At 42.2% G+C, this 16,105-nt stretch overlaps 1 protein-coding gene across 2 annotated transcripts in view; it reads right to left on the bottom strand.

The window, feature by feature from the left end:
- The window catches only part of Zmat4 (zinc finger matrin-type 4), a 404,848-nt gene that overhangs the window by 72,490 nt on the left and 316,253 nt on the right, over positions 1-16,105 (bottom strand). For both annotated transcript variants that reach the window (XM_060381492.1, XM_060381490.1), the window contains exon 6: positions 4,165-4,261. In XM_060381492.1, coding sequence (XP_060237475.1) covers positions 4,165-4,261 — 97 coding nt within the window. The remainder of the gene's footprint in view (positions 1-4,164; positions 4,262-16,105) is intronic.

Here is a 16,105-nt window from a genome sequence, read left to right as displayed (position 1 = left end):
AGGTAAGATAGATAAATTCTTGGAAAAAATAAATCTTCTAAAAGTGTAAAGCTCCAGAACCAGATGGTTTTACCAATGAATTATTTCTAAATAAGACTAGCTTACCTCTCACATATTCAAGTATCAAAAAAAGAGAGAATGATCTTTGAACACATTTAATAATGCCAGAAGAACCCTTATAATGAAATTAAGAGCACTACAAGAAAAATTAAGGTCCAAGGCTCTCTCATTAAAAAAAAGACACATGAAGATTCACACACACATGCATGCATAGACACAGAGACAGAGGAGAGAAAGAGATGGAGAGAGATATCTCTAAATGTTTTCAGACATTCATTCCATGAAAACATAAAAATAAAATATTCCAAGAAAAATGAAGTTTCAGTGAAACGTTGGATTGATCCTTGGAAATCATTACTATAGTTTCATAGTTTAGAGATGAAAATTGCAATGTCATGACCACACCAGTGGAGTAAAAAGCATTTGATGAAACTCAGCACCCAGTCCTAAGAGAAATATGAGCACCTTATGACAGACGATCAGGCATCCTACTTCGATTCCTATAGTTATCTGAAGGTCCGTGAGATGAGAATGTAGCTGCCGTGGTTCTCCGTGAGTCGGTACTGCACAGCAGGCTCTCCACTGTGCTGAGACAGGGGGACCAGAGGTGAGAGGAGGAAATGGACTCTCACTGTTTGGGGAGGCTGTGGCCTTCTCAGAGAAAATCCCCAACTATTTGCTGATGGAATTAGACTGTTAAGTAAATTTAACAAGGAGATTGGATACAGGCTTGGGAACATTACTGTTTATAACGGTGCTTCTCAATTTTTTTTTAAATGATCTTTTTTATATTCGGGTCTCTTAATATGGCATAACTCATTTGCCTCTTTTGATGATCTAGCGCCCTCCAAACAAGTCCTTAGGAAGAAATTTAAACAGAGGTTCCTGCAGAGGGGAAACCTAACTGGAAGAATCGAAGGCACTGCCAAAGGATGTTGTACACCGTGGATGGGGCAGATGAGAAGATGCACTGGTGTAAAGGGAGTCAGAGAATTCGGCAATTTGACTATAAAACTTATATAGAAATGCAGAGAATCAAGAACAATGAAAGTGGTCTTGAAATAAAGTGCAAAAGTAGACAATTTACACCACTAGATGCCAAGACTCACCATAAAGCTATAGGCGACAATGCGCAATAGAGTAAAGAAAGGTAAGCATTAGGATGAAGAGCGCAGAATCCAGACAGGAGCACAAAGACAGGCCTGTAAACCACCTGACTCACAAACAGCACTATTCTCCTGATGTCACGTGTATCTGCTGAACCAAATGTGCAAAGTAGTACTTCCTTTAAAAAAAATGGGCACAGTACTCTTTACCAGCACTTCTCTGAGGAATGCCCGTGTCTATGAAACTGAGTGATGTGGACTCTCACAGGTAAAGTCAGACCCTGTGGGGATCAGTCCTTGCTCTGTGGCAACGTGGTGCTTGGGGAGTTATTTAACTTCTCTCTGAGTTTTACTTCCCCCTATAGAACAACAATACTCACCAGAATGAAATGCAATAATAAAGGCAAAACTACCACAAAGTTTTAGGTGTCCATCTGGAGAGATGGACAGATGTACCCCTGGAGCTGTAGACAATGTCTGGTTTGTTATTTTTATAATGTATGCCACTTAAAGTCACAATCGTTTCCTTTTCATTTATTATAAAGAATTCACGTGTGCTCCTAAAAGATTATCAATTTTGTGTAGATACTTCGGTGTCACCCTGCACACTGGATATTGATTAACTAAAACATATACAGTGCCTCTTCTACATTATTAATTAGGGAGAAGATGAAAAGAGATTACTTGGGAGACAGTATGAAATAGTCAATACTGTCAATCAATGCAGAAGCTGTAGCTAGTCCACAAAGAATCAAGAAATGTTCGCTGCTGTTAATTCTTTTGATGTAGACCCTCTCTTGGGTCACAGCACAGTAAGTCTAGACTCTCAAGACAGTGGAGAAAATGGACTAAAGCTAATTCTAGGTCTAAACTCACCTGAAGCTGACCGCCTATAACTTCATGCCCAGAGTCTGCCTAGAATATTACTACTCACAATATAGCCTGGAAAATTATTACTTATGATTTTGCCATTGTGTACTCATCCCATCAAAGCTTCTGCTCCTTTTATTGCTGTGAGAAAACATCATGACCAAGAGCAACCTTGTAGGAAAGGGGTTATCTCACTTAAACTTCCGGGTAACAGCCCATCGCTGAGAGACATCAGGGCAGTGGTTCCAGGAGGGCAGGAACCTGGAGACGGGAACTGCAGCAGAGGCCATGAAGCAAAGCTGGGTACTAGCTTGCTCCCCATGGCTTGTGCAGCCTGCATTCTTAGACCACCTAGGACCATCTGCCCGGGGCTGAAACCATCCACAGTGAACTGGTCTCCCACATCAATCATTAGTTAAGAAAACACCCCCACAGACTTATCGAAAAGCTAATCTTTTGAAGCCATTTTCTCAAATGTGGTTACCTCGACTCAGAGAGCCTCAGATAACGCCAGCTTGTGTCAAGTTAGCAAAAAAAAACTAATAAGGAAAACCTCCGAACATGTATGGAGGTCCGTGACCAGCACCAGAGATGAACTCTTCCCTTTGTGTGTGTTTGTATGTGTGTATGTGTGTGTGTGCGCATGCGTGTGATCTATACCAACGTCCCAGAAAAATTGGCCTCGCTTGCATCCTCCCCTGTTCTCATGACTCTGGTGGGCAAACAGTGTTAGAGAACATCTCCCTGGCTGGTTGAGGTCCTACGAGAGAAGGGCACACATCTACTCACTTTCCCTCAAGCTACACGAAGGACAGCGGCACTCAGTAAATGTTCACTGGGTAGCATTAAGTATTCACAGATGGATCTGTTAAACGATTCACGTCATGAATTTTTTAGAAATGAGAACAACAGCATCTAGTTAGATCCCATCCTTTTGAGACATTCTTTGCTTCTTATGCCCTATACCCTACTTTTTGAGTATTCCAACACCAGCCTCAGCATCTGCCTTCAGGCTGCTGGCCGTGGTGCTGGTGAGTCTGAAGTAATGCAGGAATTGAGGTGAAACCATGCCGGCAGCCTGTTCCATTTTAAAAATCTGAGCATGTTCTGCGGGGGGAATAAATAAGAGCAGGCTTTTATTTATTTGGCAGTACATGTATGTGTGCGTGTGCGTGTGCGTGTGTGTTTGTGTGTTTATGGATATATATAGGTATTGCCAACATTTAAGTCATATTTATACATATATATGAATACATTAATATATATGTACATATGTCTATATACACATTAATATATATATACATTAATATGAATATATTAATTAAATATACCAGGAGATCTATTTCATTTTTATAATAGTTGACAACATACACCCAGAATGGGAGTTATTCACAGAATGTGGATGCATGGCACAGAAGCCTGGTAAAGTCTACAAACAGGGATCATGTTGGTTACTCAAAAACACAATATAGTTCTAAAAAGTTTCCTCAAGGTCATAAACATGCTGAATTGGTTTTGAAAAAAAAAATACTGAGGTGTGCTGAAGTGGAAGAAGCAGCTGTTCTTCCAGCAATGCTAGGCACATTTTGAAGGCTCAAGTAGCATAAATGTCAAGGAGACTTTGGAGATAAGAAGATAAAAATCTATGTCCAGCTGCTTTTTGAAGATAAATAACATGTCTAGCTTTAATGATTTTGGAAAAAAAAAAAAAAACAGTTCTATAGGAAGAACCCAACAGTGGAAACACAGAAAGAGTGAGAACCAAAATAGTAAGAGAAGGAGTGGGAAGAGAAAAAGAGTGGGACCATGGAAAGAGGGGAACAGAAAGCATGGGAACAGAAAGAGTGAGGCTAGAGAATGAGTGGGTCTAGAAAAAGTGTAGGAAAAGGAAGGACTGCAAATAGAAAAATAGGAAATAGAAAAAAAGTAGGGAAATAAAAGAAGTGGGAACAGGAAAACAGGGGGAGCAGCAATAGAGAGGGGATGGAGAAGGGGAGGGAACAGAAAGAGTGGAAACAGGAAAATAGGGGGAACAGGAATAGAGTGGAGACAGAAAGGGGGTAGGAACAGAGAGTGAGAACAGGGAAACGGGGGGGGGACAGGAATAGAGTGGGAACAGAGCACCTACTTGGTCTGATGTTTCGATCCTTGCAGATGTGCATGATACTGTTCTATGGAGTTGAGCGACACACTGCAGGTGGTACATCTGTAGGTGCGCCGCAGACCTGTGGAAGACAGACAGACTTGGGTTAGCTGCACACGGCCATCAGCCCCAACAATTTTAGAATTTCCACAGGCACAAGTTCCGGCTATCAGAGAAGAATCTGGGTCCCCTGTTCCAAGGCCAGTCCTGCCCCTCTTCCCAGAGCCCAGCCACCGGAGTCAGCAGAAGTGAGAATGTGCAGGTGTTTGGATTCAGCCAAGTCATATACACATGGCTTTAGTATCTACAGTGAAATTCAAAATACGCACATGCACACACACGCATGCACATACACTCATACTCCCCCCCCCACCCACACACCACAAACACACAAGCCTGGCTACATCACGATAAATCTCCAGTTCAGGAGAGATCTACTCCGGTACACATTCCTCCTGCTGTTGCTTCCCTACGAGGTTGGGGTGGGGGAGTTATGCTCTAGTCAGTCTGAGACCTTGTGAGGAGGGGTGAGTCTGTGCTAGCTTGTGTGGTCTCAAGGAAGTGACTTCTCACACCCCATTGCTTGCTTACAAAACTTCCACACTGCAATCTCAGCCATGGAGGAACCAAAAGAAACATAGTGAGGACAAACAAAAAACAGACAGAGTTCCAGAGGACAACCTCAGAGCTCCAGGAGGGAGAAGGAAGAACTCTCCCATAGACTTCTTCATGACAAGCAGTAGGCCCATCCGCTCTGACCTGGAGACATTGGTGGGAATGTCCCATGTCTGTGGGTGACAGGAAGATTCCTAGAGATTGGAAATTCAGGCCACGAAACCATGCTCTCCATCAAAGGCAATGTGAATGGGAGGTGTAGGGAAAGCAGAGAGGTCTCCATGGTCAGACTCCAGATGGTAGGAGCTCAGCTGATCAAGTATAGTGGCATTGTCAGATCATACTTAGAGCCTTGATGTGAGGAAAGAGCCAAGCTCAAAGAAAAGAGCCTCAGGGCCTGACCTCAAGCAGCCACCCTTCAACAGTGGTTCTAACAGTGGTTCTCAACCTCTTGTTGCTGAGACCCTGTAAAGTGGCAGTTCCTCATGTTGTGGTGACCCCCCAACCATAAAGTTATTTCACTGCTGCTTCATAACTGCCATTTTGCTACTTTTATGAATCATACTGTAAATATCTGATCTACAGAATATCTGATATGTGACCTGTGAAAGGGTCATTTGACCCCCAAGGGGATCGCAGCCCACAGCCTGGGAAACCACTGTTTTATAGGTTCTTTTCACTAAGCTATGCACAGGGCCAGGAAATATTTCAAACAAGAACCACATCCTACGCTCTGCTCAAAAATTAGACAGACAGACAGACAGGCAGGCAGGCGGGCAGGCAGACCAAACAGCAGCACAACTCCACAGCTCCCTGTCGGGTCTTACTTCTCACACTTCTTTGAAACTTGACTCAGTACCTGGAATGGTGGATCACAGGAATGAAAACTAAACTAAGTTGCTCCACTAAAAAAAAAAAAAAAAAAAATGCTGAGCTTGCACGGCCTTCCCACTCCCGAAAGATTATCCTGCTCCCCACAGCCAGAGGCTGTAAGTCATCACGGTCAGCATAGAAGTTGTCAGGGTGCTTATCCAGTCCTGATCCATTCTGCTCTTTTATGCATAGAATCAAAATATGAAATCCAGCTTCGGGCAGTAACTCTCTCCAGAGGTCTCCATCAATCTTTTCATAATAAACAGTAACTGCTGTGTGTGAGTCCTCCTTGGAGTTCACACTAATCAAAGGGCTCCTCGTAAAAAAAATAAAAAAATGAAAAAAAAATGAAGGTTCAGTTTGGCAATAGACATAAATATTTATGTTTAAAACTGGGAACTTTTAAGAACATCAACAAATAAAAAAAATATTCTGATCCACTACCTTCCATAAGAATTCTCGTGTTCTGCAGCCAAACCAAGGCACAGAAAGGAAACTCCTGGTACCTTATTACAATGCAAATGACAGGGCTTAAAAACTGAAAGGCAGTGGGCATAAACAGGAACAAAGGCAGTGGGGGAGAGGGAGCCTCCCTCCCCCCTCCAAAAGACATGGCGTTCTCGGTTGGAACTTCGGGATTTATGAATACTTAGCTGAAATCCTAACTACTTTGGAATTATATGGCTCTTTTTCCTCAGGGAACTACAGAATGTAATTATTAAATCAAAAATGTCAACTTCCTTACTGAATCCATTTCAGCACAATAGCACATTAGCAGTATTCTAAAGCCTGGGCAGCTCATAGGGTGGTGTGGGAACGAGACAGAGGGTTTCTGACTTGGAGCTTCTGGGAGGAGCTTCGTGAAAATGTGTCACTTTTGGTGTTTACATTTCCCAGCACGGGTGTTTATAATAACAGGTAGGTCTGTAGAGAGTAGCGGAAGGGGACCCCTCCACGTGTCTCTTCAAGTCTAGCAAAACTAGGGTCCACATTGTTTCTGCTATATTCAATCACTGTTAGAGAAACAGCACTGGGCCTGTATCAGGGTGCCAGGTATTTTGCCAAATGCCAAGAATATTGGAAATTATGAGACACCATATGTTTTCTTATGGAGCTGGTTGGGGAGAACGGCGAACAATGAGTTAGGGCTCCTTGAGATCTGGGCACAGAGAGGGCACTCCTAGTCCTCAAGGGAGGCCACTTTTGCACTGGACAGCAGTAAACAGAGGCTCACGGGTGGTCAAAGTGCCAAGAGTAAATGAGGGTGCAGTGCTCCACCCTAAATGTGCTTCACTAACCTCCTCTGGAGGCTTCGGGAGCATCGTGGATGAGGAGGTAGAGAAGGAATGGCCGTGTCAGAGGTCTGGGAAGATGTAGATGAAAAACTGTCTTCTGGACACATGGCTATTGCATGCCTGAACTCAATGCACCTGTGGCTGCCTGAATAAGACCTGAAGAGTATCCAGCATTTATTGGAGTGTGTCTCAAGGCCCCACCCATGGACGAGGAGCTACTGACAGCTAAAATCTGCTAGGGAAGAAAGAATCCGTTTCATTTGGGGAGATGGCCCCTGATAGGTTGACATTGGTCCAGTGTGTGACTCCACACACGTGTGTGTGTGTGTGTGTGTGTGTGTGTGTGTGTGTGTGTATGATGCTCCCCTTTTCTGAAGGGAAGGAGAGGAAAGAAAGGGGGATGAGTGTGGGAGGGAGAGACCAGGAGGAGAGGGGGGATCTGCAATAGGGATTTAAAGCGAATATAAAAAGAATGCATTTACAATGAAATGTAATTTTATGTCTAAGAAACAAAACAAAGGATGGTGGTATGTCAGCCAAGTAATGCTGGGTAAGGAACTGTCCAGGGAAAGGAAAGAGCACATAGAGGGCAGAGGAAGAAAGGGGTCATAGTAAAAAGCAGTGAAAAAGTAGTTTTAAAAAAAAGGAAAATGAAAAGATGAATTTTAAAAGCCAAACGGCCTTGAATCCGGAAGTCAGCACACACTAGTGTACCATTTAAGACCCAAGGAAGACCAAATATATGACCATAAACAAACCCTGGCCACACAGGATGCCTGCAAACTTGAAGTGCTGCAGGAAGGTCTCAAGGTGAGGGAAAACAGAAGCAAATCAAACAAAAAGCCCACACCACGTTGAAATTGAGATCCATTGGCAAGCACAGCAACATGAACATGAGAAAAGATGAACATGACACCAGACAACTGATCCCAGGCTTGACTGCCACTGTGTGGGTGGGGTCCAGATCTCACATGTGGAGCATTGTCTTCCGATCTCAAATGTGCACTGTGATATGCACACATCACACGCACATACACACACACCACACACACATACACACACACCACAAATAAAATTTAAAATGTAAAAAGAGAAAACTAAGAAAATAATGAACATATGGGCATGCATCTTTTAAAATTACTCTTAATTTACCCAAAGGCAACTAATAACTTACATGTTACATTTGAGGATGGAGTTCAAGCAAAGAATGAGGGAGCACAGAAAAACACCAATAAAGAATCATTTTATTTTACATGAAACAATGCAATTATAAATCTAAAATGGCAGTGGAAATTTGAAGAAGTGATAATTCCACACGCTCTCTTACAGTAATTACTAAACAAATGTAAAGAGCTAAGGGCAGGGAAGATAACGCAGAGTGGTGAGTGTTTCTTCCCACAGTGAGGGGGAAGAACAATCAGAAAAGAAAACATGGAACTGTGGGAAAATGGTGTTCAGTCAGTACACTCCACACACACACACACACTCACTCACAACCACACCCACACTCATTCACAACCACACACATATCCCCCAAACACACATACCACCCTCTCACACACATCTGCATGGGAAAATAAAAACAGAAAAGAGATGGAACACATAGAAGACAAACAGCAAAGTGATAAAACTAAATTCAATCACAATAATCACATTAAATACAAAGAGGATTTTAAAAGTTCCCAAATGTTGAAATTGTCAGAGTGGATAAAAACCAAGACTCAAATATATAAAATAGGTATACACACTCATTCAAAGGCAGACTTTGTGGCCTTAGAGGCTAGAACTAAAGGGGTTAGATTAGAACGGGAAGTTAAGGGATTATAAATGCTTCTGCTCATGTCTAAACAGACTTCATAGCAAGGCATTTCCCAGACATGAAGAGGGTGCTTTATAATGATAAGGGGAGAATTTCATCAGGAGAACATAACTTGGAATGTCACCGAGCTAATAAAACCTTAAGAACAAGGTAATATAAAACCTGATTAAAAAACCAAAAGAAGAAAGCATCAAGACCACAATGATAGGGGATGTTCACATATCTTTCTTGGTAGTTGTAAGGAAAACAAGATAAAAATCAACAATGTCTAGGGAACTTGAGCAAACGTATCAGCCTTCTTGTATTAATTTATATCTGGAACTACAACCCTGCAAGTGCTCACTGAGGGACACTCGTGTGAAGTATGTGCTGAGTTCCTGGAAACCCCATAAACTTAAGTTATGTTTGTAGAGGGAGTTTTGACAACAATTCAATTAAATTAGAAATAAGTCACTAGGAAATTTGCAAAGCATCTAAAATATTTCTAAATCATTCCTGATAGAGAAAACCAGAGGACAGCTTGAACCAAAGAAAGAAACACTATAGATATAGGTGTGGAAGTTGTAGAGAGATTTATAGTCGTAACCCTGTGACCCTAGATGACGGCAAACACTTAATGCAAACTTAAGAAGGGGACACTATAAGTCCAGGAACAAAGGACAGGAAAACATCTAAAAAAATTAATAAAGCCAATTCTAGTCTTTGAAAATATGAATTAAAATATTGTCCCCAAGCACCTTGAGTAGAGATTAAAAAAAAACAAACACATACCACCCAATAAGAGTAGACATCAGTACAGACCATATGGGCCAATTTAGAATGGCAATGAAAGAACATTATGAGCATTTAATATTCAGATAAATCTCAGAATGAGTCAGGCCCAAGTACCAGAGCTAAGAGGACGGTCAGTCATCAGCAGACACAAATCTGCTAGCAATTACTTTCTTACATAGAAAGAGGGAAACCCAGAGGGTTGCTCTGGAAAATCCTATCAAATATTAAGGAATTTTGTAACACCAACTTTGAGACACACTCTTTGCAGATGGGGGAGGAAAAAATATCAACACGTTAAGAGAAGGAAAATTAGAAGGGTCTACATCCAGGATCAAAATTCTGAGCCAACGAGAAGAAAAGCTTATTCTGTAGAGAATGTCTCTGTAAGAACTACAGCTAAAATGACATTCAATGCTAGAATTGAAGTTTCCTCTGACTGAGGAAAAAGCCAAGAGTGTCACCTAGACAAAGGTTGCTAATGTCACACCCAGGGCCTATGCCTGCTGAGCTCTTCCGCAGCCAAGTGTGAGTGAGCTTCATGCTGGTGATGTGAGGCTGCACCACCAGAAGAGAAAGAAAGGCAGTAAGAGACATGCAGGGGGGAAGGAGGAAGTAAAACAGTCTTTGTTCATAGACAAGATTGTTAAATAGAAAATTCCGAGAGATCTAGAAAATGACTACACCTAGAACAAGGAACTCAGATTTCAAGGCAATTCAACTTGGAGGAAGGCTTTTCCATGAGAGGACAAATGTATGAACACTAATGAGACGATTAGGGTCAACTTGAGCCGCCAATACACTTGAAAATAAGGTCATTGAGATGGAGATACGGCTCAGTGAGGAGAGTACAAACCCACTGACTTCAATCTCTGGAACTCACATAAAGGTGCAAAGAGAGAACCAGCTCTGCAAACTTGTCTTCTGATCATTCACGTGTGCTCACACAAGCACACATACACATCACATAAACATCATATACACAGAAATATAGAATATAAAATAAAACTAGGGCCATTAATACTTTTAAACGTAAGAGTTAAAAATATAGACCTTCTATAAAAATATAAAGACTATGAAATGTCTTCATGACATATAAGAAGCACATTCGATGAAAGAAACTGCAAAACTATGAAAAAGGATAAAAATACATTTTGTTAAGCGTAAGAGGACTTTACTCCTGAAAGATGCTGTTTAGAAGCAGAGCAGTGAGTTCTACCTGAGAGACACATGCAATACAAGGCTGTGTCCAGAGCAAAGAATTAACTCCTGCCAATGTATCATTAAAAGACAACCCTGAATTTCAAAGTAGCAAACTATTTGATCAGATGTGTCACAAAGGAAGATATCAGCATGATCAATAAGTGCATGAAAAAGTGTTTGGTCTTGGTTGTCTCTGGAGAGATGCAAATTAAAATGAGCGATTAAGTACTATCACATTCAGTACAAAAGCTGCCATCAAATAAAATATTGCCAAGTGTGACTAACCACGTGAACTAGAATTCACACGTTCACAGGGTGACTGGAAACGGAGCTCTACGGAGGAGCCATCTGGTGGTTTCCTAGGAAGTTTTAATCATATACCTAACTCTATAGAAGTTTACTCTAGAGGAATAAAGGTTGGGTGTGGACCTGGGAGTTGGGGGGGGGGGGGGCTCTGTGTGTGTATATGTGTGTGTACATATGTGTGTGAGTGTATTTTTGTGTAACCAGTATAGAGATGTTTGTAGCAGCCTTAGTTGTAGTCACCAAACAATGAAAATATCCATCAACATAAGAATTGATAAATTAAGGTATACTTATTATAATGACATAAAAAATGAGAAAAATGGCAACATACTAATTTACGCACCAGTGTAGATGGTTCTCAGACACATTCTTAGGCAAAACACCGGAGCACAGAAAGGCAAACTTATGTGTGAACCCACTGAAGGGATGATTAAGACAACAAAGATCTCATGGGAAACCATGGTTCAGAATAGCGCTTGCTCCCTTTGGCAGTGGGAACTGACAAGTGAAAAGTGAAAATTTTTGAAGAGATAATATTCCCTACTTTTGACGTAGGATGGCAATTACAAGCTATATTCACTTATCGAAATTCATCGCATCAAATACCGAAGACCTGCACATCCCACTTTATTTTAAAAATGCATGGCTGAGTTTATGCAGAAACCTCAGCAAACCAGACACCTGAGTTTTGTGCTCTTCCCCATTTTTATTGTACTGAATTACCAAAATACAGACTCCATGTTGATGCTTTGATAGCACTTCACCGTGCAGGGAAGTGTTCACACTTGCTCTGAATTACAGCACTCACTGAAGTTGGAACCACTATTGAGCAGGATTTGGAATGTAAAGGTAAAAACAATGTTTGATTTTAAATTATTTCATCTACTTTCCAGCCTTGAGCATCCACCAATCAAATTGTCCTATAAGTGGCTTTGCCTTTCTCTAGCATACACACAAAAAATGACATCTACCACTCCACATGGCTCATCCACCCACTCATCGCATGATCCTATTATCACTATGAAAGTATGAGGAGATTAAGGGGCAGAGCTCTGCTGAAATGAGAGCATGGACAGGGCTGGCTTTAAAGCCATACACTGTAGTTCAGAGTCCATGGACCCTGCGCAGTGCAGACCGCCTCCAGGTCGGGTGACAAGGAAGAATATCTTTGGGATTCTCAAGTTGAGCCCTCACAGGCAACCTGGTCACTTAGATTCATCAAGCCTCAGATAGCGTCCCCTAATATACAGGAATTAAGAAATAGAAACTAGTAAAAGCAAGCAGATTTATTTACAGTTTGCAAAACCTGGGGCGGGGGGAGTTTCAGTTTCTTGTCCTGTAGTAATATTGAAGTGTTATAGAAAAAGGTAAGACAAAAGACAGTAAATGGTGCATGTTAGTTCAGCTGTAAAACTAGCTGTCCTGCTGTGTAAAATCTCCTCCTTCTAGTCAGCTTTCTCCTCTTGCTGGTATCAAGGCTTACTTTCCCAACATACACCAGTATGGGAATCCTGGAGAAGTTTAGTTCTGTGGGGTCCACTGTGGGATTCAGTTGCCTAATTGCAGACAGAAGGGAAGAAAGCGTCACTGTCTAAGCATGAATTAAACAAGGATGACAACAATGGACATGCCAAAGGGGATGGGAAAAGACCACAAGGCCTCAACCCTGCACAAGAACTACTGACAACTAAGTAATGCTTTGACTGGGACCAATGGTCTTCTCCAGGGAAGAACATGCCTAGTGGTTATCCAATACCAAATGGTCAGCCCTGAGAACATACATATGAAAAACATTATACAGACTGAGCAGGTAGTATTTATGCATATATGTGCGTATACATACACTTATGTAGGCAACAACAACAAAAAAGACGTAAATGTAAAATAAAGCAGAGAGGGGAGTATGGAAGGGGTTGGAGGGAAGAAATGGGAGAGATGATGTAATTGTATTATAATCCGTAGCATGGGAGAAAAATGCCTTAAAAATAACTCCTTCTCTCCTGCCAGGGCTTTAGAGTAGGATTACAAGTTATGCACACCCACTTGATACCTGAGAATTGTGCCCGTGTTCTCAAGACATGTCCCACACATGGCTGAGGTTCAGTACATCTGTACTGGACCCTCGAAATCACTACTATTATAAATCCAAAATATGGGGGCAAAACACTTTTTCTTGTCCACAGCCCAATGGGCTGGGTTTAGCCGCTGCAGCTTTGACAGGTAGATCCGCTCCTTGAATCTTCTCTTAATCTCACCAGTGGGCAGGCATAACTTTTGGGAAAATATCCTTAAGCTTAGTTGAATTCAGTTCAACCCTGAGCAAGCTTTGTACACGAACCTGGCACAAGTTTATTTCACTTTCCTCAAATATGCCAAATGTTTGAAGACACTTACGCGGAGCCCTGCCACTCTGCTCACTACACTTCCACAGTGCTCCACAGTATAAGGCGTGCTTGCACTCCCTTGGTCAGGTCCACTGCTACCCGTGGGGAGCATTTCCCGTTTTCTGATCACCTTATAACAGAATGACCCTCCTGTGGTCCGATCAGTGTCAAGGACAGCCACAGTCCTTGGATCCGCCAATGTTAAAAGGGCTCAGAAGAGTGTGTGTGTTGCTCCTGACACTTCATCATTCGTACTCATGCTATCTGCTATCTGTTAATTCTCCCAAATCTCTTCCACAACAGGTTCTGCTAAGACAAACTTTCATCCCCTCTTCATTGTGCTTGATTACTTAACTGTCACAAGATGTCTGTTTTAAGCTCTAACTAAGTAAATTCTACCTATTCTTTTGTAGGGACAGCATATACACGTCAAGTTCTGCATCCACAGAAACAGGTTGGTACCGGCTGCCTGAGCAGCCCTGAAAAGATTCTGAGCCTGCCCCCACACCACCTGCACACAGTAAATTGACCTTTTCTGAAGCCAAGTTGTCTCATAGTGAGGGGTGGGGACCAAGTGTCATGAAATTTGTAACTGTGTCCCTGCTCCAATGTGTTGGAACAAACTCCTCAGAAGTCAGGGAAGGGAATACGGAGCTAGACTAGAGCCAGGAGCAAATATTTGGATCAGAGGTCACAGGCACAGCTAGCTGAGTGGAGCAGGTATGAACAGAAGGAAGAAAGAAGAGGCCCAGGAAATGAAGGGCACATTAGCAATGCTGAAAACCATCCCCTGTCAATGGCCTGTCTACAGTTCGGAACTAGGGACATCTTCACTAGTCATCTTCACTGGCTGGAACTTCTGACTCCTTGGGGCCATAGAGCTGCACCTTAAGCCACCCACAAGGGAAGGCCAGGGAAGTCCAGCCACTTCTAAAGTTCCCTGGACCAGCAAGGCTGCCGGCGCTAAGACAGAGACTGTCCCCAAGTTGTCCCTGTGATTTCTGCTTTCTGTGTAGCATGGAATTGTTCTCCCCAAAATTCTATTCTTCCTGACGACTGCTGTCAACCCAAGACCCAGAAAATCCAGCCGCCTACAGATGGCCTACCCAGCTCCAAAGCTGCCTGAGATCTGAGCCCTGTACGTCAAGCACAATGGTTTCCTCTTCCAATCAAAGGCTGGCTGGCGTGAAACTTGAAGTATCAAAAGAAAGCTTCCTAAAGAGGATGAAGGAGCTTTTGTTCGATTTCATCTTCAAAACCCCTTATGAACATTACCTCATTTTACATATGGAAAAAAACAATGGTTCAAAGAAATTAAATTCAGGGAACCAATAAATAGGAAAAAAAAATCTGGATCTGAATTTACTTACTTCTGATTTCAAAGCCAGTGACCTTGAAAACTAGGACTTTGAAAAATGAGAGGGAATGGAAGAAAAGGAACCCTACTGAAAACAACAAAAACATACAAAAAATAAAAATAACAGCAATAAACACATACCTGTGTATATTTATACATATAATTACACACACAGATAAGGTAACTGGTCTAAGTGCTGGGAATAAGTGACTGTGGGTGCTCACACTTAAATGGGACATCTGTATCAACACAACCTTCTTTCTACAAAGCTCCAAGGATATCAAGGAAGAGGAGGCTGAAACAATGTATGAGCAGGAGGATAGGGAAGAGGGGAGCTGTGAAGTGTTGTCTTCTAGGCAGGGCAGGGCCAGCCTACTTATGAACCATGACCTCACAGCAAGCTACGGTTGCCTGGACAAGACCTGCACAACATCAAACCTGAAAACAATTCCAGCATGAATGGAGGAGAGGCTCGAGAGGCCCCACCTTTAGTGAGGGACTATTGGCAGTTGATGGCTGCTGGGGGAGAGGGAGTCAGTTTTTTGGGAGGAGGTGGTCATGGCTGGGTTTCCCATACTACAGTGAATGGCTGCCCCCAAACCATACCCATCTGCATATGAACCATGCTAATTGTACTCAGTGGGTTATTAAAAAGAGAGAGTTAGCAAGACCTGAAGGAATTGGGGGGTGGGGAGTGAGGAGTGGATATGACCTAAATTCATTATAAATATATATATGAAAATTACAAATAATGAATTAAAAGAATATAAAATACAGTAATTTGAGATGGTTATGTGAGATAGAGTGTCTGATTGTGGTCAGGGTTTCTGGTCTAGAACACCTGTCAGTTCAACAAATTCCAAGCCCTACGGCTAAGTACTCAGGTAATGGGCCCCGGTTTGCCATGGAGGAATTGGGAAGCCATGCAAGGAAAGCAAGAAATTCGCTCACACATCCAATCTTACGCTTGCACAATGTAAATGGCTCCTCTCTATGGGTTTAATCTATAATACCTCACTAAAACCTATCTTTGCCATAACCCAAATTAGAATGTGTATTGGGTTGCTATCCCACATTTGAGACACTCCACACACAACAGAGAGCATCTAAATGCCTTCTGAATTCAACCCAATGCCCACAGACACAGACTACAGGGTACCAAACAGCTAATTAAACAGAGAACACACGTTTTCTAAAACAGTCCTTTCTCTGTTTGAATAGTGAATATGCAAAGCTTTGAGGATCGGAATGGGCAAAGAAAGGGCTTACCGTCTTCCAAAGCTGTTTCCAAACAAACAAAGCC

This window comes from Meriones unguiculatus, chromosome 4 (genome assembly GCF_030254825.1).
Source record: "Meriones unguiculatus strain TT.TT164.6M chromosome 4, Bangor_MerUng_6.1, whole genome shotgun sequence".
Classification (NCBI taxonomy): domain Eukaryota; kingdom Metazoa; phylum Chordata; class Mammalia; order Rodentia; family Muridae; genus Meriones; species Meriones unguiculatus.
The sequence above is the reverse complement of the archived record's forward strand: the minus strand, read 5'-3'. Positions and strand labels throughout refer to the sequence as shown.